Source organism: Coregonus clupeaformis, chromosome 1 (genome assembly GCF_020615455.1).
Source record: "Coregonus clupeaformis isolate EN_2021a chromosome 1, ASM2061545v1, whole genome shotgun sequence".
Taxonomy (NCBI): domain Eukaryota; kingdom Metazoa; phylum Chordata; class Actinopteri; order Salmoniformes; family Salmonidae; genus Coregonus; species Coregonus clupeaformis.
The window spans coordinates 71,693,568-71,719,431 of NC_059192.1; the positions used below are offsets into that span (position 1 = coordinate 71,693,568).

Below are 25,864 nucleotides of genomic sequence, written 5' to 3' on the forward strand. Positions count from 1 at the left end.
GGGTCGTGGCTGGGTCTTCCAGCATGACAACGACCCGAAACACACAGCCAGGGCAACTAAGGAGTGGCTCCGTAAGAAGCATCTCAAGGTCCTGGAGTGGCCTAGCCAGTCTCCAGACCTGAACCCAATAGAAAATCTTTGGAGGGAGCTGAAACTCCGTATTGCCCAGCGACAGCCCTGAAACCTGAAGGATCTGGAAAAGGTCTGTATGGAGGATTGCGCCAAAATCCCTGCTGCAGTGTGTGCAAACCTGGTCAAGACCTACAGGAAACGTATGATCTCTGTAATTGCAAACAAAGGTTTCTGTACCAAATATTAAGTTCTGCTTTTCTGATGTATCAAATACTTATGTCATGCAATAAAATGCAAATTAATTACTTAAAAATCATACAATGTGATTTTCTGGATATCACCACGTGAGATTTTCCAAAAACACATGGTTTGACATGATTTCACATGTGAAATACATTTTCCACCTGTGAAAAATGTGGTTTTTCTATAAGGGATACCGCTCAAGCCAGGCTAGAAGCACGGCCTGGTACTCTGAAGATACAGGACTGTCAATTGGGCACCCTAATTCTCTTTCACCTGAAGTGTGCACTTGCATTCCTCCCCTCGGCATGTAGCCTGGCGGGTAGGAGCGTTGGGCCAGTAATCGAAAGGTTGCTGGATTGCATCCCCGAGCTGACAAGGTAAAAATCATTCGTTCTGCCCTGAGCAAGGCGGTTAACCCACTGTTCCCGGGGCGCCGTGGATGTTGATTAAGGCAACTCTCTGATTCAGAGGTGTTGGGTTAAATGCGGAAGACACATTTCAGTTGAATGCATTCAGTTGTACTGACTAGGTTTCCTCAGACACAGAAAGGAGAGACAAGAGGCATGACCATCCCCCTTTAAACTTTATTAGTTAATCTCATTATTGTTAAGCAAAGCAAAACACCAAATTATGAAGGCATCATTTTCATTTAATAGTACTGTACTCCAATTCATATGGTAATTCATAGTTTCATAGTACTGTACTTTACTGTTATTCATTGGATTTACTGTATAGCATGGCACCACTGAAAGGAATAATTAGTGAATGCATAATTGATAACAATATTGGAAAACAAATTCAAATGCTTTTCGCTAAATTTTCCGAAACCCAGAGCGTAACAGAGAGTGATCAATAGAACAAAACATATCAGCCATCACGTTACAGTAGGTAAATACTCAAAATTACAAATAATCTGCAAGCGATACACAACCAAGTATCTGTTGAAACAGATAATGAAGAAGACGTTTGACAATGTGAAATAAGGCAAACTCATTTGATACAATTATTGACAAACTGGTTAAAAGAACCTAAGTAGAAAAAAGACAGAGAGAGAGAGAGAGGACTATTAAAATGGATGACTGTTTTATGGCTGCATCCCAAATGGCACCCTATTCCCTATATAGTGCACCACTTTTGACCAGGGCCCATATAATTAACTATTTAGGGAATACGGTGCCATTCAGGACACAACCCATGTTTGTGAAGTTCTAAGCGATTCTGGCATGCATCGGAAAGAAACGACAGAGGAAGGAACCATAATCAATCTGTTGAAAGATTAAAATACACCAGACATCCTGTAGTTCAAAGTGCTTGTTGGTGCTGATAAGGAGCTCTTTCCTGTTTAATGAGTTTGTCTGCGTCTGAAGTGGCACCCTATTCCCTATATAGTGCACTACTTTTGACCAGGGCTCATATGGCTCTAGTGAAAAGTACTGCACTATATAGGGAATAGGGTGCCATTTGGGACACAGTCTGTGTCTGCAGATACAGATGCTGCTCTCTGAACATCAGACATGGTCAGAGCTTGTGTGTGTGTGTGTGTGTGTCTCTCTCTCTCAGTGTGTGTGTGTGTATGTTAACATCAGACGTGATCAAGCATTATCTCACTGATGAAAGCAAAGCTGCTAGGGCTGAGTGATGGAGATGAAGTTGTTTTAAAGTGTGTGTATGTGTCTGTCTCTGTGTGTGTGTGTGTGTGTGTGTGTGTGTGTGTGTGTGTGTGTGTGTGTGTGTGTGTGTAGCAAGGTATTAGTAGCTAACATTGTGACTAGGGTTGCAAAGCTACCGGTCATTTACCAAAGTTATCGGAATCTTCAGTAATTTTGGTAATTAACAGAAAATGTATGGCAATTTATCGTAACTTTGGTACTTTATACTTGAATAACTTTAAAATACATATATATTCATATATACCATTAATTTGTATATCTGTGTCCATATTGTCCATTAATTTCTAGTAGATAGATGATATGGTTCAAGAGAAAATAGCCTAATTAATGAAAATAGCATCTAATCAACAATGGCATTATTTTCAATTAACTCTGCAATTCTTCCAACTATTGACTTTTCCTCACAACTGCCACCAGATTAACGGCAAAACATTGACACCATATACATGTTGACAAAGTTAAAAAATAACAGTGTTTCAAAAAGAAACTCATATTAAACACCAATGGTATTCACTAAGTTTGTGGTTTATATTTAGAATAATGTTTTACACCTTATTTAATTATGTCATATATTTTACATGTGATAAGGCCAGAGATAATTAGACATCTGTAAAAATCTAAAGTACGGTCACTAGAAAGGGGCACTACAAAGGGGCACTAGAAAGGGGCACTACAAAGGGGCACTAGAAAGGGGCACTACAAAGGGGCACTAGAAAGGGGCACTAGATGTCTTGTGATAGATTACATAAAATCCTTGAAATATACCAACATTCTGGTAGTTTACTGGTAAACATAGAAAGTTTCCAGTAATATACCCTACCTTTGCAACCCTAATCGTGATTAGCCATCGGAACTGAAAAAGCAAGCAATGTGTGACAAGAAGATATGGCAGACACTCTGAACTTGGTATAATGCTGTGATGTACTCGTGTGTGTGTGTGTGTGCGCGTCCATGATGTTGCCATGTGCTCCTGCCTCCTCTATGTCAAAGATCTTTTCAAAGACCATGTCAGTCAAACACGCAGCATTCAACAGAAGCATAGTAATGCTGGAAGATGTCATGTTCCTCTTGTTTTCCACTGCTGAATGTCAGAATGTCAAAGCTAGTGACAGACCGACAGACAGACAGACATGGTGCTGTGTCGGTTCTACGGTGCTTGTTAGAAAGAGAGGATGGTGGTGGTATACGGAACACTAACCCCCCTCCACCACCCCCCAACCCCAACCCCCAATGTAGCTGGTGGAGCTATTTTGGGTTGGTGAATGTGGCGCTCTGATGTTTTTTACAGTCCCATGCTCCCACAATGTTCTAGACTCTAGATGGAATTTAAGGTTAGATGGAACGCTTCCACAATGTTCTAGATGGAATGTAAGGTTAGATGGAACGTTCCCACAATGTTCTAGATGGAATGATAGGTTAGATGGAACGCTCCCACAATGTTCTAGATGGAATGGAACAGAGATATTATATTTAGGATATTATTCATATTCTCAATATAAGCCTCTAGAATGGAAGGTTAGTCTCTTTTCCAACAGAAGGTTTAGTCCTCTGGCACTATATGGCCAATATGGGAATGGAAGTAGTAGTAGTGGTAGTATTTAGATCTAACAGACTGCCAGGTATCTCATCAGTTTGATATGTTACAGTCCTCTACCACGTTTCTTTTTTTTTTTACATACATATTCGAATTTGATCGATGAATCATTTAATGAATGACCGATTCCGTAATAAAGATTGATTGATGATGGATTTCACTAATGACAGATTACATCATTATAATAAAGATTCAAAAAGTAATTAAAAAGTAATGTAAAACAGGGGGATGAGTTATGTCTCATTCTTGTGTCCCCCAGTTTAAGAGGGCATGCGGGGACAAGTACTGATGTGGTGGCCCTTTCTTTCTTCACAGTTGGCTGGTTGATTGTCCCTCCTCCTGCTGCTCATTCCTTCTTATCTACGGGATCTGACAGAAGAAAACAGGAAGAAAATAATAAGAAGAAGTTGATGACACAAGGGTGCAAATGTAGAACCTTTTCTAGAAACACAACAGGGATTGAACCAATCACAGTCAACACAATAGACCTTATTCACGCGACGGACCATGATTGGTCGAGATCAATAGGAAGTTGAACTGCTCCTCATCTACCCCATGATGTTGGGCCAAACTACCCCTCTATTGAGAGTTCCCTAGCACACTAGTTATATGGGCCCTGGTGAAAAGTAGTGCACTATATAGGGCATGGGTATTCAACTCATACCCTACGAGGTCCGGATTTCTGCTGGTTTTCTGTTCTACCTGATAATAAATTGTACCAACTTGGTGTCCCAAATTTAAATCAGTCCCTGATTAGAGGGGAACAATGAAGAAGAAAAAAGGTATAGATTTGAATTTGAGGGATAGAGGGCAAAGGGTGCCATTTGGAACGAAGAGTTTCTTGCATAGTGAGACAATAACGTCTTGTGTGTGTTTGAGTTGGTCAATATCTAAGGGATTGGGAGGGGAGATAGGAGAGGGTGAGGTAAGGCTGCAGGAGAGGGTGAGGTAAGGCTGCAGGAGAGGGTGAGGAAAGGCTGCAGGGTGAGATCATATTGTTATCATGCAAACAGACAGACAGACACAGGAAGGCAGACAGAGGCAGGCAGACAAACAGACAGACAGACCCAGACAGACAGACACAGGCAGGCGCACACACAGAAAGACAGACAGACAGAAAAGATAGGCAGGCAGACAGACAGACATACATGCCCCTGTGCTCTGTTGGCTGATATTTTAGTGTAATCTCCTCATAACAACATTAAAAGTCTCTGCGTGGTCAATCCGACATCTGCATTGACCGTGTAGCATTTACAGTGATATGGCCTCTGCAAAAGTCAGGTCATTCATACTTCTTGAGCCATACGGAGCCCTCTGCATTGTTACAACATTTGGGAGGTGCACGGCGATGCGGTACGGAGCTTGATTTGGCCTCTGCATGCCTCTGGAGGTTCCGCAATTGCGTCACACCCTCCATATGAAGCCTCCGACCACATTTTCGGATCAAGCATAAATTGGCTTTAAGGGTGTCATTTTACATGCTAAAAGAGCACACCTGATTAAACTTTTCAACGATCACAATAATAATGCCTATGGAATTTTAACTATATAATTTGGCTAATCATAATTTAAAAAATAAACTATATGGTTCTTCAAAACGATCTACAAAGAACCTTTGAGATTGAAGAAGGTTCTTTATAGAACCATTCTCCATAAAGGTTCTATAAATAACCATAAAAAGGGTTCTATATAGCCCCAAAAAGGGTTGTAGCCATAGTGGAACCCATTTTATTTTATTAGTGGTTCTTTATAGAACTTTAGGACATTTTTATTTATAGCACCATAAAGGTTCCATATAGAACCTTATGAGCATGGTTCTTTATAGAACCTTCAAAAAAAGGTTCCATATAGATTTTTTTGGGGGTGTGCACTGGGGTTGTGTCCCAAATGGCACCTTATTCCCTACATAGGGCATTACTTTTGACCAGGGCCAGTGAAAAAAAAAGACTAAAACTATGTTTTTTATTGTCACATACACCGAATAGTTGCAGTGAAATGTGCTGTTTTACAGGGTCAGCCATAGTAGGACGGCGCCCCTGGAGCAAATTAGTGCCTTGCTCAATGGCACATAGACAGATTTTTCACCTTGTCGGCTCGGGTATTCGAACCAGCAACCTTTCCGTTACTGGCCCAATGTCAAATGACATGCAGAAACATTACATTGGGCCCTCAATGGAGACCTGGATATGGCAACATGGCAGCAGTATCAAGCATGATTGATCAATATCTGTGTCCCAAATGGCATTATATTCCCTACACAGTGCACTACTTTGGGCTCTGGTCAAAAGTAGTGCATTAAATAGGGAATAAGGTGCCATTTCGGACACAGCCATGATTTATCAGCATTATTATTGCCCCAGCAGTTAATGTCGCTTCCGAGTTAAGTTAATATGCAATCCAAATGTGATTTATTAAACTGTGTGATAGTTGAGTTTGTAGGTAATTCATCACAGTCAATCTCCTAAGGCTCACTTTCATGTACAGTATTTACCAAAAATTTCAGGGTCACTACTGGGAGAGGGGAGGAGGAGAGTATGGGAGAGGAGAGAAGAGAGGAGACGAGACAAGATGAGACAATTTAGAAATGCCCAGTTGGCCTGAGTAAACAGGTAAAAAGAGAGAAAGAGAGAGGAGAGAAGAGAAGAGAGTGAGATGGAGAAAGATTGAGATAGACAGGAAGGAGTGAATGTGCCTGTGGAGAGAGAGAGAAGGAGAGATGGAGCGAGGGCGGAAAGGAGGGAGAGAGTGGAGAAGGATGAAGCTGAATACCAGAGTAGGCCAGGCAGCTCACTCTGAGGAGAGCCGAGAACAGGTAGAGAGGAATAGACAGAAAGAGGTAGAGAGGGATAGACAGAAAGAGGTAGAGAGGGATAGACAGAAAGAGGTAGAGAGGGATAGACAGAAAGAGGTAGAGAGGAATAGACAGAAAGAGGTAGAGAGGAATAGACAGAAAGAGGTAGAGAGGGATAGACAGAAAGAGGTAGAGAGGAATAGACAGAAAGAGGTAGAGAGGGATAGACAGAAAGAGGTAGAGAGGGATAGACAGAAAGAGGTAGAGAGGAATAGACAGAAAGAAGTAGAGAGGAATAGACAGAAAGAGGTAGAGAGGAATAGACAGAAAGAGGTAGAGAGGAATAGACAGAAAGAGGTAGAGAGGAATAGACAGAAAGAGGTAGAGAGGAATAGACAGAAAGAGGTAGAGAGGAATAGACAGAAAGAGGTAGAGAGGGATAGACAGAAAGAGGTAGAGAGGAATAGACAGAAAGAGGTAGAGAGGAATAGACAGAAAGAGGTAGAGAGGAATAGACAGAAAGAGGTAGAGAGGGATAGACAGAAAGAGGTAGAGAGGAATAGACAGAAAGAGGTAGAGCGGAATAGACAGAAAGAGGTAGAGAGGGATAGACAGAAAGAGGTAGAGAGGAATAGACAGAAAGAGGTAGAGAGGGATAGACAGAAAGAGGTAGAGAGGAATAGACAGAAAGAGGTAGAGAGGAATAGACAGAAAGAGGTAGAGAGGAATAGACAGAAAGAGGTAGAGAGGAATAGACAGAAAGAGGTAGAGAGGAATAGATGGATAGAGGAGGTGAGTAAAGGAGGGTGAAGTTAAATACTGACAGATACCAGGCATCCCTATTGAGAGCTGAGGGTACTCAGACTGACGTGAATTTTTATTCAGCAGCTGTGGTTGCTAACAAGAAACCACAAGCAGATCAATGAAGATGACCAGGGAGAGAGTGTATGTGTGTGTCTGTGTGTTTATGTGTGTGTTTGTTGAGAGTGTGTGTGTGTGTTGAGTGTGTGTGTGTGTGTGTGTGTGTGTGTGTGTGTGTGTGTGTGTGTGTGTGTGTGTGTGTGTGTGTGTGTGTGTGTGTGTGTGTGTGTGTGTGTGTGTGTGTGTGTGCGTGCGTGCGTGCGTGTGTGTGTGTATGTGTTTGTTGAGAGCCTCCAATTCCAACTGTCGGTTTCAGTTGGGTCAGATCCTGCCAAGCTCTCACCTTGAGCATGTATTTATAATAGACAGACAGGAAAGGAGGAGAGAGAGTGAGAGAGAGAGAGAGAGAGAGAGAGAGGAGAGATATAGAGATTGAGAGAAGAGAGAGAGAGAGCGAGAGAGCGAGAGAGAGAGCGAGAGATAGAGAGAGAGAGAGAGAGAGAGGAGGAGAAGAGATTACAATCACAGCTTTCCATCTCTGAGATGCTGTGGGCAGTGTAGGATATTGAAGGATACTAAAAGATGATCACTCATCATCACTTAGACCCTCTAGCACGCTCCAACATGTCTTATACCCACTGACTGAGCAGACACATGGGGAAAATTTGATCATGATCATACACCCACAAATAGGCCTATATATTTCTGTAAATGTAGGATACTGACATATACTTGTAGGCGACTCCCAGAACCTCTGCATCAGACTGGAGTCAGACACTCTGACTCTCTACAAGGTATTTTAACCACTGAGTGAGAAGACACTTGGGGAAGTATGTTCATACACCCATAACCATTGCACTATTATGAACTAACAGAATAGTTGATTCTCTTGCTTCTACCCCTGTGTAACCTCTTTCCTCTTCCCCTGTGTAACCTCTTTCCTCTTCCCCTGTGTAACCTCTTTCCTCTTCCCCGATGTAATCTCTTTCCTCTTCCTCTGTGTAACCTCTTTCCTCTTCCATGTGTAACCGCTTGCTTCTTCCCCTGTGTAACCACTTGTGTCAGAGGTGTAAAGTGAAACATATACACAATTAAATTACATTAAATGTACATGTACAAATCATTAGATTACATCAAATACTTACGTTCACTAGCGCTGGTGTCTATCTCCATCTCTTTCTCCTTATCCATCTCTTTCTCCTTATCCATCTCTTTCTCCTTATCCATCTCTTTCTTCTTATCCATCTCTTTCTCCTTATCCATCTCTTTCTCCTTATCCATCTCTTTCTTCTTATCCATCTCTTTCTTCTTATCCATCTCTTTCTCCTTATCCATCTCTTTCTCCTTATCCATCTCTTTCTTCTTATCCATCTCTTTCTCCTTATCCATCTCTTTCTTCTTATCCATCGCGTTCTCCTTATCCATCTGTTTCCCCTTATCCATCTCTTTCTCTTTCTCCTTCTCCATCTCTTTCTTCTTATCCATCTCTTTCTCCTTCTCCATCTCTTTCTCCTTCTCCATCTCTTTCTTCTTATCCATCTCGTTCTCCTTCTCCATCTCTTTCTCCTTCTCCATCTCTTTCTCCATATCCATCTCTTTCTCCATATCCATCCCTTTCTCCGTATCCATCTCTTTCTCCATATCCATCTCTTCAGGTTCTGCATTAGAGAGAACTGAACACACAAACACAGTTAAACAATCATCCAAATTGAGTTCTCTTGAAATTACTTGGTTGCTTTGGACATAATTTGCTTACAATGGATAAAATTGCATTTGGAATGTAGATGATGAATACAATGACAAGTGTGGACAGACTGTTCCGTGTAGCTCATTGTTTGTAACAACTCTGTGATTACAGTAATACAGGCATCAGAACAGAAAGGTCAGGACAGTCTCAAATGGCACCCTATTCCCTATATATCTCCCGAGTGGCGCAGTGGTCTAAGGCACTGTATTGCAGTGTTAGCTGTGCCACTAGAGATCCTGGTTCGAATCCAGGCTCTGTCGTAGCCGGCCGCGACCTGGAGACCCACGAGGCGGCGCACAATTGGCCCAGGATAGGGGAGGGAATGGCCGGCAGGGATGTAGCTCAGTTGGTTGAGCATGGCGTTTGCAACGCCAGGGTTGTGGGTTCAATTCCCACGGGGGGCCAGTAAAAAAAAATAGATATATATAAAAAAGAATAATGTATGCACTCACTAACTGTAAGTTGCTCTTGATAAGAGCGTCTGCTAAAATAGTGCATTATTTTTGGCTCTGGTCAATATAGGGATAGGGTGCTATTTGGGACTCAGCCTCTGATCCCTCCCAACACCCCAGTCAGTCAATGAGTCACCAAGTTACAGTAAACAACAACAGCGTTAAGCCTCGCCCACGCCTTCCCCCAACAGAAAATAATTAAAACGCCAACTTCTAACTACATATGTAGGATCTTAATTTTATCACTCCTTTGAGCTGAGAATGTTCCTGCACAGCAGGAAATGCAAACCTGTAGTGTATTTGAGTTTTTAAAAGGCTTTTAAAGTTGATCATTTCCACTTTGAAATTTCAGACTTGCCCTAACGAAAAATCTATCAACCCCTACAAAAATGTCCATTAATTATAATCCACATAATAATTCAAATTTCCTCTTGCTGCAGGATTATTTTCCTGCTGTAGCAAACTGGCTCAAATTAAGATCCTACATCTGTAACTGGCAGCTTCACATTTACATTTTTCACAAGGAGACAACGGAGGGTACTTAAAGCATCAAAGTGGCTGATGCCTGGAAATTCAATGCCTTCCTAAAGAGTCCCAATTCAAACAGAGACAAAACAAGTATGAAGAGAGGAAGGAGAGAGAGAGAGGAGAGAGAGTGATGAGGGAGAGATGCAAAATTAATTACAGAATGCGGTCCTGAGGCAGCATGAGCAGAGAAGCTCCCCTTTCCCTGATCTCTCCTTCCCCCCTCTCCCTCACTCCCAAAGCAAAGCGTTCTGCTTTCCCCTCTCTTCTCTTGTCTCTTCCCCAACCTTACACTGCCTCTCAGCAGTCACGTAGATCCCTTTCCCCCTTGTCCTCCTCTCCCTCACTCCCAAAGCAACTCCTCTCTGCCTTCCCCTCTGTCTCCCTCTTGTCTCCCTGTCTCCCCCCAACTATCAGCAGTCACACAGGCCCCTCTCCTCCTCTCCTCCCTTTCTCCCCACTCCCTCACTCCCAAAGCAACCCCTTGCTCCCTTTTCCTCCTCAACCCCGGCTCCAAACAAACTGTGCTGTAAAAACATATTGTCTCCTCCAGGCCTCCCAAGGCACCCAGGCATCTCAACAATGATGTAAACAATTACAGTTCCTCAGCAGTGATGGAAAACAGTGTATTATTTCAAACGGTTATTCATATTCTTTTGGTCATTTTAGCAGACGCTCTTATCCAGAGTGACTTACAGGAGAAATGATGGTTAAGTGCCTTGCTCGGTTACTGGCCCAATGCTCTTAACCGCCAACAACCTAGCTGTTTCTACCAGACCTGGGTTCAAATACTATTTGAAATCTTTTAAGTCCTTCATAGGCCCAGTGCAGTCAAAATGCAGTTTTTCCTGTGATTTGTATCATATTGTACAACAGCTGATGAAACTAACACTGTAAAAGTGTAAAGAAAATTAGATCAGTGTTATTTCCAGCTGGTTGAAAATACAATCTACACAGGACCTTCTAATCAGCAGGTTTTGCATGGGTGCAGTTTTGACTTGCCTGGTGACATGCTTGGTCAATGCAGCCATTTTTATCTCAATATCAAATCATTTCTGCGTAACAATTAAGTACCGTACTGTGATTGTTTTCCATACCCAAAAAATATAGAGAAAAAAAATTACTTCTTAGCAAAGAGCAATTTCTCAAGCAAAAATTTTGCTAGGACTGTCACCAGGCAGGCTAAAACTCCATCCACCAAAACAGGCAGAAATTTCAGGCGGTCTTTTCAAACAGCTCTTACACTAAAAGGGCATTATCATAATGTTCTAAATGTAACAATATTATTCCAACCTAATGGAAATATAAAACACAGGAAAATCAAGTTTTTGACTTCACTGGGCCTTTAATATGTAAGGTTTACTCAACGAGGGGCTATGCATCCTGTGGAAAATAATGCACGACGTGGAAGGTGTGTGCCACGACACGCTAGCAGTGGCACTAACCTTCCAGGGAGTTGCATTATTTTCAGTGTCGGGGAGTAGTGAACTACATGTAGTTCAACTAGTAATTAAACTACATTTTGCAGTAGCTTAGTGGTAGTTGAACTAAATTCTAATCTTGATAGTGTTTTCAGTAGTTAATTACTTTAGCTAACTACTGGAACTACACACTACTTTTTTGCTAAAAGAAAAGACAATATGGGTGAAGTAGGCAAGAATGTCCTTTCTTTTTCGGCATCAGACCTGCCTTATTCTCAGTTGAAACATCGTTTTTAAAGGTCAAAATTACACATTCGGTTAACATCTGACTCCAGAGTGATGTCTATGACATTTGAGATTTAGATATGATCATTTTTCACGAAGTAGTTTGGATGTAGTGAACTACTTTTTCTAAGTGCCTTTAGTTAAGTAAACTACATTTTTCTTAAGGGTAGCTTTAGCGTAGCTTTGCTTCTTCCAGTGTGACGTAATTGGTAGCTTTTTAAATTATATTTTCAGAGTAGCTTCCCCAACAATGATTATTCTCCACAGAAGGGCGGCAGGTAGGTAACCGGTTAGATTCGTTGTGAAAGGTCGGTAGTTCAAATCACCGAGCCGGCAAGGTGAAACATTTGTCGAGGTGCAATTGAGGAAAGCACTTAACCCTAATTGCTCCAAAGTCGCCATTGATAATGGCAGACCCTGGCTGTGACCCCACTCTTCGAGGGTGTCTCAGGGGGAGTTGGGATATGCAAAAAAAACATTTCCATTTCACATATGCGTATAATACACACTTGTACATGTGTGAAATAGGACAAATATAAGCACCCACCAAATTATTATTATTATTATATAGCCCTGAGATGATTATTCCTCTAATACCACAGCTATAATGTGTTCATTTGCCGGTAGAAATGTGTTCGACATCCACTGAAGTAGCTAGCAAGTTTACTACAGTAGTTGCCTTGGTAACCAAACAAACATACTTGCTAGCTTAGCTAACCAAACCAGCTGTCCTGCTAGCTTGCTATTATGAAAATCGAATTCAACAATGCCAATAATATTTTCAATTCTACTTTTGCTTTCAAAAGCAGCTCACACATAGAACATGTCAGAATGAACTTCATAACCATTGAATATTGCCGTACATTATAGCGAAATAATGCAAGCTCTTGAATGTCCTTCAAGCCAATCAGAAACGAGTATTCAACAATCCCATAGTATAATTAAGTAATACGGCCCGAGGAGGTGTAGTATATGGCCAATATACCACGGCTAAGGGCTGTTCTTATGCACGACACAACGCGGAGTGGCTGGACAAAGCCCTTAGCCGTGGTATATTGGCCATATACCACAAACCCCCGAGGTGCCTTATTGCTAATATAAACTGGTTACCAACGTAATTAGAGCAGTAAAAATAAATATTTTGTCTTACCCGTGGTATACGGTCTGATATACCACGGCTGTCAGCCAATCAGCATTCAGGGCTCGATCCACCCAGTTTATAATTAAGCAATAAGGCCAGAGGGTTTTGGTATATGGCCAATATATCGAGGCTAAAGGCTGTTCTTATGTACGACGCAACTCTGGAGTGCCTGGACAAAGTCCTTAGCCGTGGTATATTGGCCATATACCACAAACCCCCGAGGTGCCTTATTGCTAATATAAACTGGTTACCAACGTAATTAGAGCAGTAAAAATAAATATTTTGTCTTACCCGTGGTATACGGTCTGATATACCACGGCTGTCAGCCAATCAGCATTCAGGGCTCGATCCACCCAGTTTATAATTAAGCAATAAGGCCAGAGGGTTTTGGTATATGGCCAATATATCGAGGCTAAAGGCTGTTCTTATGTACGACGCAACTCGGAATGCCTGGACAAAGTCCTTAGCCGTGGTATATTGGCCATACAGTGGGGAAAAAAAGTATTTAGTCAGCCACCAATTGTGCAAGTTCTCCCACTTAAAAAGATGAGAGAGGCCTGTAATTTTCATCATAGGTACACGTCAACTATGACAGACAAAAGGAGAATTTTTTTTCCAGAAAATCACATTGTAGGATTTTTTATGAATTTATTTGCAAATTATGGTGGAAAATAAGTATTTGGTCAATAACAACAGTTTCTCAATACTTTGTTATATACCCTTTGTTGGCAATGACACAGGTCAAACGTTTTTTGTAAGTCTTCACAAGGTTTTCACACACTGTTGCTGGTATTTTGGCCCATTCCTCCATGCAGATCTCCTCTAGAGCAGTGATGTTTTGGGGCTGTCGCTGGGCAACACGGACTTTCAACTCCCTCCAAAGATTTTCTATGGGGTTGAGATCTGGAGACTGGCTAGGCCACTCCAGGACTTCTTACGAAGCCACTCCTTCATTGCCCGGGCGGTGTGTTTGGGATCATTGTCATGCTGAAAGACCCAGCCACGTTTCATCTTCAATGCCCTTGCTGATGGAAGGAGGTTTTCACTCAAAATCTCACGATACATGGCCCCATTCTGTTAGGCCTACTGCTGATAGGTAGCTCTCTCTGCTCTCTCCCTCCCCTCTGTCTGTCCTTGATTGCAGGAGTGAAGTCTGGTGTGCGGGAGTCAGGGTTCCAGCTGCAGCTCATTCACCATATCACCTCAGCCTTTAAGACCCGGTCAAACTTACCACTCATCGTCAGATCATAGTCAAGACGACCATATATTTGGAACCTGACTCCTGCCTCCGCTTCACTCCTGCCACCACCATCCTGCTCTCCATTACCGGACCTCTCTTTTGGACTCACCACGGACACTAGGACATTACGGTACCACACCTGCCCTGATCTGGATCTGTTACCCTCCCTGTACCTGGACTTGCTCTTCCCATATATTTGGAAACCTGGACTTTGAACATTGTAAATAAACCTGTTAAAACTTCTCTGGCTTGGTGTACTTGTCTGCATTTGGGTTCTTATCCAGTTAAATCATAACAGTATGATCTGACCAACATGAACCCAGCAGACAGTAGCTCGGATACCACCCCAGAGTGCACTCAAATTTGGACTGCCATAGCCAATCAGGGCATTTTACTTGGCCAACATGATACCCTGTTTAAAACGATTGCTGAGGACAGTCAGGTGCTGCTTAATCAGGTTCAATTACTCTCCAATCAAGTATCTGCCCTTACTACCCCTTCAGCCCAGATCAGAGAGCCTTTTGTTCCTGCTCCAGAGCGCTATGACGGGAACATGGGAACCTGTGGCGATTTTTTTGACTCAATGCTCGTTAGTGTTTGAACAACAGCCCCTCACCTACGCCTCAGAAAGAGCCCGTATTGCCTACCTTATCAACTCTACTAGCGGTTCCGCTCGTGCCTGGGGATCCGCGGTCTGGGAGAGTCAGTCGGACATTTGCAACGCTTTACGTTGCCTTCACCACGGAGATGAGGAAGGTTTTGACCACCCCGTACGAGGCAAGGAGGCTGCGAAACGGCTGTTTTCTCTTCGGCAGGGGGCTCGTAGTGTGGCGGAGATGGCAGTGGAGTTTCGGACTTTAGCAGCAGTGAGTGGTTGGAATGACGAGGCATTACAAGGAGTGTTCATCAATGCTTTGTCTGAGACCTTAAAAGATGAATTGGTGTCATATGATGAATCGCCTACGCTGGATAATCTTATTTCACTCACTATCAGGTTGGATAATCGGATTCGGGAGCGCCGCCGGGAGAGGAGTGTTAGTTCCAAGCAACCTGTCTGTCATCAACAAACTCCTCCCTGCATCGTCCCTACGGAGAGAGCCGTGTCTTCCCGAGTCGATACGAGGAGCACTGAACCCGAAGCCATGGAGGTGGGTCGTGCACGGTTGTCCTCAGAGGAGCGTGCACGTCGTATTCAGGCTCGGGTCTGCCTGTATTGTGGAGAAGCTGGTCATTTCGTTCCTTCCTGCCCAGTTCGTCCGGGAAAAGGGCCGGCTCATCATTAATGGGAGAAGTTTTGGTGAGCCGAGCAGCGGATTCTTCCTCTTCTCCCCGCATTCTGCTCCAGGCATCCCTCCAGTGGCAGTCCCAGAATTTCTCTGTTAGTGCGCTGATTGACTCTGGTGCCGACGAAAGCTTTTTGGATAGAGAGTGGGCTCAACAAATGGATTTGGAGACTGTTCCTATGGACTGTCCGCTGCAGGCTAAGGGTCTAAATGGACAATTGTTGACCCGCATTACCCATCAGACTGTTCCTGTTTGTCTTAGAGTGTCGGGAAATCATCAGGAGAACATTCAATTCCATATTATCGACTGCCCACAGACTCCCCTGGTCCTTGGTATCCCCTGGCTCATAAAACACAATCCACACATTGATTGGGTGACAGGTAGCATTGTTTCATGGAGCACATTTTGTCATGTGAATTGTTTGTGTTCTGCTCAGACTCCTGCCAGTACTGTGCCTCAACCTCCACTGGAGTCCATGGATCTTTCTGCTGTTCCTGACGTGTATCATGACCTGGCATCCGTTTTCTGCAAACACAGAGCTACTTCTCTTCCTCCTCACCGGCCTTACGACTGCGCCATTGACCTCCAGCCAGGAGCCCCGCTCCCCAGCAGTCGCCTGTACAATCTCTCCCGGCCGGAGACGGAGGCTATGGAGAACTACATTCGGGACTCCTTGGCGGCAGGTATTATGCGTCCTTCCTCGTCACCTGTAGGAGCGGGATTATTTTTTGTTGCTAAGAAGGATAAGACCCTCAGACCCTGTATTGATTACCGTGGACTTAACAACATCACCATTAAGAACAAGTATTCTCTGCCTTTGATTAATTCTGCTTTTCCCCTCCTTCATGGTGCTACCATCTTTACGAAACTGGATCTACGAAATGCGTATCACCTGGTGCGCATTCGTAAGGGTGATGAATGGAAGACTGCCTTCAACACACCCTTGGGACATTTTGAGTATCGGGTTATGCCTTTTGGGTTGTCTAATGCCCCTGCTGTTTTTCAGGCACTAGTCAATGATGTCCTTCGGGACATGTTGAATCGGTTTGTTTTTGTCTATCTGGATGATATCTTGATTTTCTCAGAGTCCTCCCAGGAACATGAACTGCATGTGCGCCAGGTGTTGCAAAGGTTGTTGGAGAACAAACTGTTTGTGAAGATGGAGAAATGTGAATTTCATGTGTCTGAGACCTCTTTTTGGGTTACATCATAGCTCAGGGGGAGCTGCGGATGGACCCAGCTAAGATCTCTGCTGTCACGGACTGGCCAGCTCCCTCTACCCGCAAACAACTTCAACGATTCCTGGGGTTTGCGAACTTCTATAGGAGGTTCATCAAGGACTACAGCCGCATTGCGGCGCCACTCACCGCTCTCACCTCCATCTCACGACCGTTCGCTTGGAATGAAGGGGCCGAATCAGCGTTCGAAGAACTGAAACATCGCTTCGCCTCGCTCCCATTCTGATGCAGCCGGACCCCGACCGCCAGTTTGTCGTGGAGGTGGATGCATCCGACACTGGGGTAGGTGCAGTGTTGTCACAACGTTCTCCTGAAGATAACAAACTGCATCCCTGTGCTTTTCTCTCAAGGAAACTTTCTCAGGCAGAGAGGAATTATGATGTTGGAAATCGTGAACTGCTCACCGTTAAGCTGGCTCTCGAGGAGTGGCGACATTGGTTGGAGGGGGGCGGAACAACCCTTCATCGTTTGGACGGATCATAAGAATCTGGCTTACCTCCAGTCAGCGAAGCAGCTCAACCCCCGTCAAGCCAGGTGGGCACTATTTTTTGGGAGATTCAATTTTTCTCTGTCTTACCGTCCTGGGTCACGCAACGTCAAGCCTGACGCCCTGTCTCGTGTTCATTCGGCTGTTGATACTGGTAGTAACCCTGAACCCATTTTGCCTCCTACCTGCAGTATTGCAGTCATCACATGTGACATCGAGGGGATTGTTAGACAGGCTCAACATCATCAAGCTGACCCTGGGAGGGGTCCTCCTAACCGGATGTTTGTCCCTGAGTCTGCTCGCTCCCAGGTACTTCAGTGGGCTCACTCGTCTCCCCTTACCTGTCACCCTGGAGTTTCGCGGACCCTTGACTTTGTGCGACGGAAGTTCTGGTGGGCCACGATGGAGGCGGACACTCGAGCCTTCATTGCTGCTTGTACGGTATGTGCACGAAGTAAAAACTCCACCCAGGCCAGCGCTGGTCATCTACGACCTCTACCTATACCCAGCCGGCCCTGGTCGCATATCGCTATGGATTTTGTCACTGGACTTCCCCCTCATCTGGTAAGACTGTCATTCTTACGGTGATTGATCGTTTTTCTAAGTTCGCTCATTTTTTGGCCCTACCTAAACTGCCCACTGCCAGAGAGACGGCTGATATTTTGGTTGAACATGTGTTCCGCTCTCATGGTCTACCCACGGATATTGTCTCTGACAGGGGTCCCCAGTTTGTCTCCCAGGTGTGGAAAGCTTTCTGTAAAGCTTTGGGCATTACATCCAGCCTGTCCTCTGGATATCACCCCCAGACCAACGGGCAAGCCGAGAGAGCGAACCAGGAGATGGAGACCGCACTTCGCTGTGTCACTGGGTCTAACCCTGGGTCATGGAGCTCCATGCTCCCCTGGGTGGAATATGCTCATAACACCTTGACTAACGCTTCCTCTGGTTTGTCTCCTTTTCTGTGTGCTCTGGGCTATCAACCTCCCCTGTTCCCTTCCCAAGAGAGGGAACTTGCGGTACCCTCGGTGCAGTCCCACATGCGCCGCTGCTTCAAGGTCTGGAGGAAGGCCAGGGTAGCTCTGTCCCGAGCTTCGGCGTACATGCAGAGGCAAGCCAACCGTCACCGGTCCCAGGCTCCCGGTTACTCTCCTGGTCAAGAGGTATGGCTGAAGTCACGGGACCTTCCATTGAAGGTGGAGTCTAAGAAGATGGCGCCTCGTTTTATAGGACCGTTCAAGATACTGTCTATTGTTAACCCCTGCGCGGTTAAGCTACAGCTTCCTGCCTCCCTACGGGTTCATTCCACCTTTCATGTTTCCCAGATTAAGCCTGTGTCGGTTAGCCCTTTGTGCCCGCCCTCTCGTCCCCTCCTCCGCCCAAGATCGTGGGTGGGGGTCCGGTCTACACTGTCCGGCGACTTCTGGATGTTCGCCGCCGAGGTCGTGGTTTCCAGTACCTGGTGGATTGGGAGGGTTATGGTCCCGAGGAACGTTCCTGGGTGCCCAGGAGCTTCATTGTGGATCCTGATCTGGTCCGAGAGTTTCATAGGTTACATCCCGATAAACCCCGCCGGCCGCCAGGTGGCGTCCGTAGAGGGGGGTACTGTTAGGCCTACTGCTGATAGGTAGCTCTCTCTGCTCTCTCCCTCCCCTCTGTCTGTCCTTGATTGCAGGAGTGAAGTCTGGTGTGCGGGAGTCAGGGTTCCAGCTGCAGCTCATTCACCATATCACCTCAGCCTTTAAGACCCGGTCAAACTTACCACTCATCGTCAGATCATAGTCAAGACGACCATATATTTGGAACCTGACTCCTGCCTCCGCTTCACTCCTGCCACCACCATCCTGCTCTCCATTACCGGACCTCTCTTTTGGACTCACCACGGACACTAGGACATTACGGTACCACACCTGCCCTGATCTGGATCTGTTACCCTCCCTGTACCTGGACTTGCTCTTCCCATATATTTGGAAACCTGGACTTTGAACATTGTAAATAAACCTGTTAAAACTTCTCTGGCTTGGTGTACTTGTCTGCATTTGGGTTCTTATCCAGTTAAATCATAACACATTCATTCTTTCCTTTACACGGATCAGTCGTCCTGGTCCCTTTGCAGAAAAACAGCCCCAAAGCATGATGTTTCCACCCCCATGCTTCACAGTAGGTATGGATGCAACTCAGCATTATTTGTCCTCCAAACACGACGAGTTGAGTTTTTACCAAAAAGTTCTATTTTGGTTTCATCTGACCATATGACTTTCTCCCAATCCTCTTCTGGATCATCCAAATGCACTCTAGCAAACTTCAGACGGGCCTGGACATGTACTGGCTTAAGCAGGGGGACACGTCTTGCACTGCAGGATTTGAGTCCCTGGCGGCGTAGTGTGTTACTGATGGTAGGCTTTGTTACTTTGGTCCCAGCTCTCTGCAGGTCATTCACTAGGTCCCCCTGTGTGGTTCTGGGATTTTTGCTCACCGTTCTTGTGATCATTTTGACCCCACGGGTGAGATCTTGCGTGGAGCCCCAGATCGAGGGAGATTATCAGTGGTCTTGTATGTCTTCCATTTCCTAATAATTGCTCCCACGGTTGATTTCTTCAAACCAAGCTGCTTACCTATTGCAGATTCAGTCTTCCCAGCCTGGTGCAGGTCTACAATTTTGTTTCTGGTGTCCTTTGACAGCTCTTTGGTCTTGGCCATAGTGGAGTTTGGAGTGTGACTGTTTGAGGTTGTGGACAGGTGTCTTTTATACAGATAACAAGTTCAAACAGGTGCCATTAATACAGGTAACGAGTGGAGGACAGAGGAGCCTCTTAAATAAGAAGTTACAGGTCTGTGAGAGCCAGAAATCTTGCTTGTTTGTAGGTGACCAAATACTTATTTTCCACCATAATTTGCAAATAAATTCATAAAAAATCCTACAATGTGATTTTCTGGATTTTTTTTCCTCAATTTGTCTTTCATAGTTGACGTGTACCTATGATGAAAACTACAGGCCTCTCTCATCTTTTTAAGTGGGAGAACTTGCACAATTGGTGGCTGACTAAATACTTTTTTTCCCCACTGTATACCACAAACCCCCGAGGTGCCTTATTGCTAATATAAACTGGTTACCAACGTAATTAGAGCAGTAAAAATAAATATTTTGTCTTACCCGTGGTATACGGTCTGATATACCACGGCTGTCAGCCAATCAGCATTCAGGGCTCGATCCACCCAGTTTATAATTAAGCAATAAGGCCAGAGGGTTTTGGTATATGGCCAATATATCGAGGCTAAAGGCTGTTCTTATGTACGACGCAACTCGGAATGCCTGGATACAGCCCTTAGCCGTGGTATATTGGCCATATACCACAAACCCCAGAGGTGTCTTATTGCTAATATAAACTGGTTACCAACGTAATTAGAGCTGTGGTATATGGTGTGATATTCCACGGTTTTCAGCCAATCAGCATTCAGGGCTCGAACCACCCAGTTTATAAAGACCATTAACAAAGAGCGTTCCAAACCTCTCTACCAATTTATGGGTTGCATATTTCATCACAATAGTTTTTTGAATGTTTGTTTTGGACTGATGCCCAACTGAGCATTCTACTCAATGCATCGTCAATGAGCTCTGATGAAGATTTAATCAAAAGTGCATTACAGTGGCTTGTAAATACAATGACATTCAAAAGGAGGCAAATAATTAGTAGGAAACCTTTTGTCATCATTCTGATACCGCCAGATTGACTTTAGATGCAGTATAACGTAATGGGAGGACACCGGATTTTAGCTAGCTACCGTTAGCATTGCTAGCTATTTTTGACAAACTTTGCTAGCTAATGACAACATTGCCATTTCTAAAGTAAATTTGACGACATGATAATGCTGGCAAAGTTGTTTCCTACTAAACATTTGACTACTTTGAGAACGTTCATAACAATGGCATGACGCGACCGAGTGACGGAGTTTTCAGATGATATATTCATCCCCCTCCCCATTCAGATTACTCCCAAACAGTCCTAGCAAAATTCTTGGTTGGGAGTTCAAATCCCAAATGGGGTCATATTGAGAAGTCAGCACTAAGTAATCATGTCAAATGTAATCATATTGATTAAAGATGTTTACACTATTTTAGCTGAACAGCGTACCACTTACCTTAAAACCCCTTTTAACCTTTCACTACATGGCTTACAAAAAAAAACTTGAAATGTGCAGTTTCACATGTGAAAATTGCAATTAGAGTTCACGTTACACCACCTTTTCACATGTGAGGAGAATAACATGTTTTCACCTCACATGTGAATTTGCATTTTCACATGTGAAAACCTAACTCTCACATGTGTAATTGCATCCCCATGTTGTCACATTTATTTCACATGAGACCATGTTTTCAATTGTGTAGTTTCATGTTATTACATGTTGCTTTTACATGTGTCACATATTATTAGATTCACTTCACATAAGATCACATGTTTTTTCCGTAAGGGAATGCCTGGATGCCTCAAAAGTATTTAAGTCATTAAACAAGGTTTTCATGGTTTTCCATGTACTGTATGTCTTCATCAACAAACAAACCAGTTCTCTCAGAGAGCCATCCATTATACTGGAATATAGAAATGCCTGGATCCTTCGGAGTTAAAGTCTACATGGCTGCCTTCTTAAAAATCAAGAGTTCTCCTGGATTTTGCAGATAGTTCAATCATTACATTCTGCTTCTGCTCTCTCTCTCTCTTACACTTTCTCTCTCTCCCTTGCTCTCACCCCTTCTGTCTCTCTTTCTCTCTCTCCCGCCCTCTCCTGCTCTCTCTCTCTCTCTCTCTCTCTCTCTCTCCATCTGTCTCTCCCCGCTCTCTTTATCTCTCCTACTCCCTTCTGTCCGCTGCCAGTGAAGAAGCAGCAATGACAGGCGAGGCAAGACAAAGCAATGATTCCATTCCGCCACCGCCTTGTCTCGCGCTGATGGAGAGAGAGAGAGAGAGCTGGCGGGAGTAAATGAAACTGTGCAAGACATCTTTCAAAAGTATTTATAGTACTCCCTCCCCACTATAATCAAAGTAGCAGGTTTGTCACCCAAAACATCTCATGGTACCCTCCATACCATGAGGAATCGGTACAGAGACACACTCACAGATAAGTAAACATGGGCATATACCTCTGTATTATATGGACAATAGACAGAGAATTACCCCAAGTGGCCAAAATATGCTGTTGAATTGAATGGAATTGAATTCACTAGTTTACATGCTGTATTTCAAGGTCAGAACATTAAAGGAAGTGTAGAATGTGGTAATATTGTATCCTGCAGTGGTACACACCATCCTTCTTCTTGTCAGCCTTTTAAAATGAGAGAGCTAAGAGTGACCCTGTAACACATTTCAGAACTGGCCTCATTCCAGATCCCTTCTCTCCTCTCCTCCCAGGTAATAACATCAGAACTCAGGAGCCCTGGTGGCACTTTCTCCTCCTAATAACCACCATTGATGAAAACCCAACCCAACACAAACCAGAAAATAAATAGAATTTAAATTGATTCTGCTCCACAGCCCCCACTGCCACCCCCACCGCCCTATGGATCCCAGAGAAAGAGAGAGAGAGACAGACAGAGACCTAGACAGAGAATGAGTGTGTGTGTGAGAGAGAGAGAGAGAGAGAGAGAGAGTGAGAGGGGGAGAGAGAGAGAGAGAGAGAGAGAGAGAGAGAGAGAGAGAGAGAGAGAGAGAGAGAGAGAGAGAGAGAGAGAGAGAGAGAGAGAGAGAGAGAGAGAGAGAGACAGAAAAATAAATGTATTGGCCCAATAGTTACATCATTAAAAGCACAAACTTTACTTAACGGACCTAGAAAGTTAGAACCAAGCCTCCCTTCTTGTCCACTGTACCCCCATGACGCCCCACAACCCTACAACGTCCTTCAGATGGTTCACCAGCCCCCCATATACATGCTCCAGTGTGAGCCGAGCCGGCACCAGCCCCAGCAGCACAGCTCTGGTGTCAGTACACTCTGCCCCCTGCATATCATTGTTCCTGGTCTTCCACACTGAAATGTCAAAAGTGTGTATCTCTGTTCTGTGATTTTGGATAGATAGATGGACGAGCGAGAGAGAGAGAGAAAGAGAGAGAGAGAATGCTGTGCTGAGAGCTGACAGTATAAGGGTCATCGTTTAGAGGGGAGGAGAAAGAGGAGATAGCGTGATGTGGTTACAAACACATAAACAATATGGAGAATGAGGTGGAGAAAAACAGGCTTCTGTCGGTCAACGTTCTGGAGAAGGAGAGGAGGAGGAGAAGGAGGAGGAGGTAGAATAATAATTTCAGTCAAAAGAGAGGAGGAGGAGGAAGAGGTAGAAGAGAGGGAGGAAGAGGAGGATCATTTCAGTCAAAAGAGAGGAGGAGGAGGAAGAGGTAGAAGAGAGGGAGGAAGAGGAGGATCATTTCAGTCAAAAGAGAGGAGGAGGAGGAGGAGGAGGAGGAGGAGGAGGAGAAGCTCAGTCCATAGAGATGAGGAGACAAGGAGATGAAACAACTCACTGAATGAATCTACTTTCTCATTATAGTAATGGACAGCCCAGCTACCAACTAACAGCACCATCACTGATTGAAATAGTTTTCAAACTCCACATTTAGGAGGAAAGCCCCACATTTTCTACGAGGGTTACTAGATGATATGTAGAGACACATTAATGTCCAAAAACTCTCTCTCTCCTTTCTCTCTCCTTTCATTGACCCTCTCCCTCCTTTCCATCAACCCTCTCCCTCCTTTTTTTCGACCCTCTCCCACCTTTTCTTCAGAGGAAGAAAGGAAAAGGAGGAATTTTGATTCAGGGCTTTTGTCTTTTCACAGGGAGACCCGACAGAGGGAGAGGGGGAGAGGAGGAGAGAAGGGAAGGAGAGTAGGAGAGGCGGTTGTAGAGTTTACTGAACAGAATTTGCCCCCCTCCACTCGCCCCCTTTCCCTCCCCCTTTATCCCCCTGTCCCTCCTCCTCGTACCCCTATCCCTCCTCCTCTTACCCCTGTCCTGTGCAGGTCACAGCTCACTGCTCCCTAATTGGCTTAGTGATGTTGAGACAGTGGACCGTATAACACTGGGGCATCATCAAGTGTTTTCCCCCCAAACTACTCTTTCCTTTTCACTCCTTTGAGTGTGTTGGCAGCTCCATTCAGCTAAGCTATTTCACCAGCCTGGGCATCGTACTACAAGCTTGTAACATTTACATATGGAAATGGGACCGGCTTTCCCCACATTTACCAGCTCATTAGTTCCTATTGGTTCAGGCCCTTGTTGATCCGCCGGGCAACCCGTTTTCTCTTGTTTTGCATGAGTGCGGTGATGTCTGCAATTATGTGTTACAAGAAGGATACATACAAGTGCCCAGGGTCCAGGGCTTGTAATGGGGAGGCAAAGTTATTGAATAAGGGTCTTTGATACTCGTTTAATATACATATGGTTCAGTTCACATAAAGATCACAAATCACACTAACCATAGACCACCCAGTAGTCATTACAACCCCTCTTTAATTCACACAATGAATTCAGCTCCATCATGTTAGAAAGGGAGGGTTATCTGAAGACGTCAGTGGCACCATTGACCCTAACAGGGCTCTTGTTGCGTCTCAAATGGCAGCCTCTTCCCTATATAGATTTTTAGATTAGCCGACGCCAATGCCGACAGGTAGTCTTACTGGGGTCCGGCACATAATGAAAAATACATTACAGACAAAATACTTTACAATTTAAAACATTAGTAGTGCACTAAAAGGGAATAAGGTGTTATTTGGAATACAATCCTCAGTCTTTGTTTTCGTTCTTTGCTTATTCTGTGGCGATGAAGTGCTATTGAGCTGGCAGTGCTACCCTGCTATAAAAAAACACTTATTTTACCAGGTAAGTTGACTGAGAACACATTCTCATTTACATTAACGACCTGGGGAATAGTTACAGGGGAGAGGAAAGGGGATGGATGAGCCAATTGAATGCTGGGAATGATTGGGTGAGCATGATGGTATGACGGCCAGAATGGGAATTTAGCCAGGACACCTTGATACCCGGACTGCCTTAGCAACAGCAGTGAGCCAGGGCCAGAGATATTTACCAGACACTCCATCAAGTGGTCCTCTGTAGCTCAGCTGGTAGAGCACGGCGCTTGTAATGCCAAGGTAGTGGGTTCGGTCCCCGGGACCACCCATACACAAAAATGTATGCACGCATGACTGTAAGTCGCATGGATAAAAGTGTCTGCTAAATGGCATATTATTATTATAAGTAAAGTGAGAGGGAAAACAGTTATTGCTGTGGCTAAAATACATTTCCTGCAACATCATTCAACAGCTGTTTTAAAGTTCAACAGCACTGGGTCAGAATTTATCTAGTAGAACTCCCTGGCAGAACTGTGACTGCGCAATACAATCCCCTAATAATATGTACAGTGGGGGAAAAAAGTATTTAGTCAGCCACCAATTGTGCAAGTTCTCCCACTTAAAAAGATGAGAGAGGCCTGTAATTTTCATCATAGGTACACGTCAACTATGACAGACAAAATGAGAAAAAATATCCAGAAAATCACATTGTAGGATTTTTTATGAATTTATTAGCAAATTATGGTGGAAAATAAGTATTTGGTCAATAACAAAAGTTTCTCAATACTTTGTTATATACCCTTTGTTGGCAATGACACAGGTCAAACGTTTTCTGTAAGTCTTCACAAGGTTTTCACACACTGTTGCTGGTATTTTGGCCCATTCCTCCATGCAGATCTCCTCTAGAGCAGTGATGTTTTGGGGCTGTCGCTGGGCAACACGGACTTTCAACTCCCTCCAAAGATTTTCTATGGGGTTGA

The 25,864-nt window shown here is 44.3% G+C and overlaps 1 protein-coding gene and 1 long non-coding RNA gene across 2 annotated transcripts in view; both read right to left on the reverse strand.

Annotated features, from left to right (window-relative positions):
- Positions 1-879: 879 nt before the first annotated feature.
- LOC121576392 lies at positions 880-8,415 on the reverse strand. The gene is made up of 2 exons (XR_006002476.2): positions 8,377-8,415; positions 880-3,948 (listed from the first exon to the last, which is right to left on the reverse strand). It is a non-coding gene; the product is annotated as an uncharacterized LOC121576392 (long non-coding RNA).
- Positions 8,416-8,806: 391 nt separating this feature from the next.
- Positions 8,807-25,864, reverse strand: part of macrod2 (mono-ADP ribosylhydrolase 2) — a gene marked incomplete at its 3' end in the record, with an annotated part of 1,170,384 nt that continues 1,153,326 nt past the window's right edge. Inside the window, exon 17 of the mRNA XM_041889532.1 lies at positions 8,807-8,904. Within this exon, the coding sequence (XP_041745466.1) occupies positions 8,807-8,904 (98 nt within the window). The remainder of the gene's footprint in view (positions 8,905-25,864) is intronic.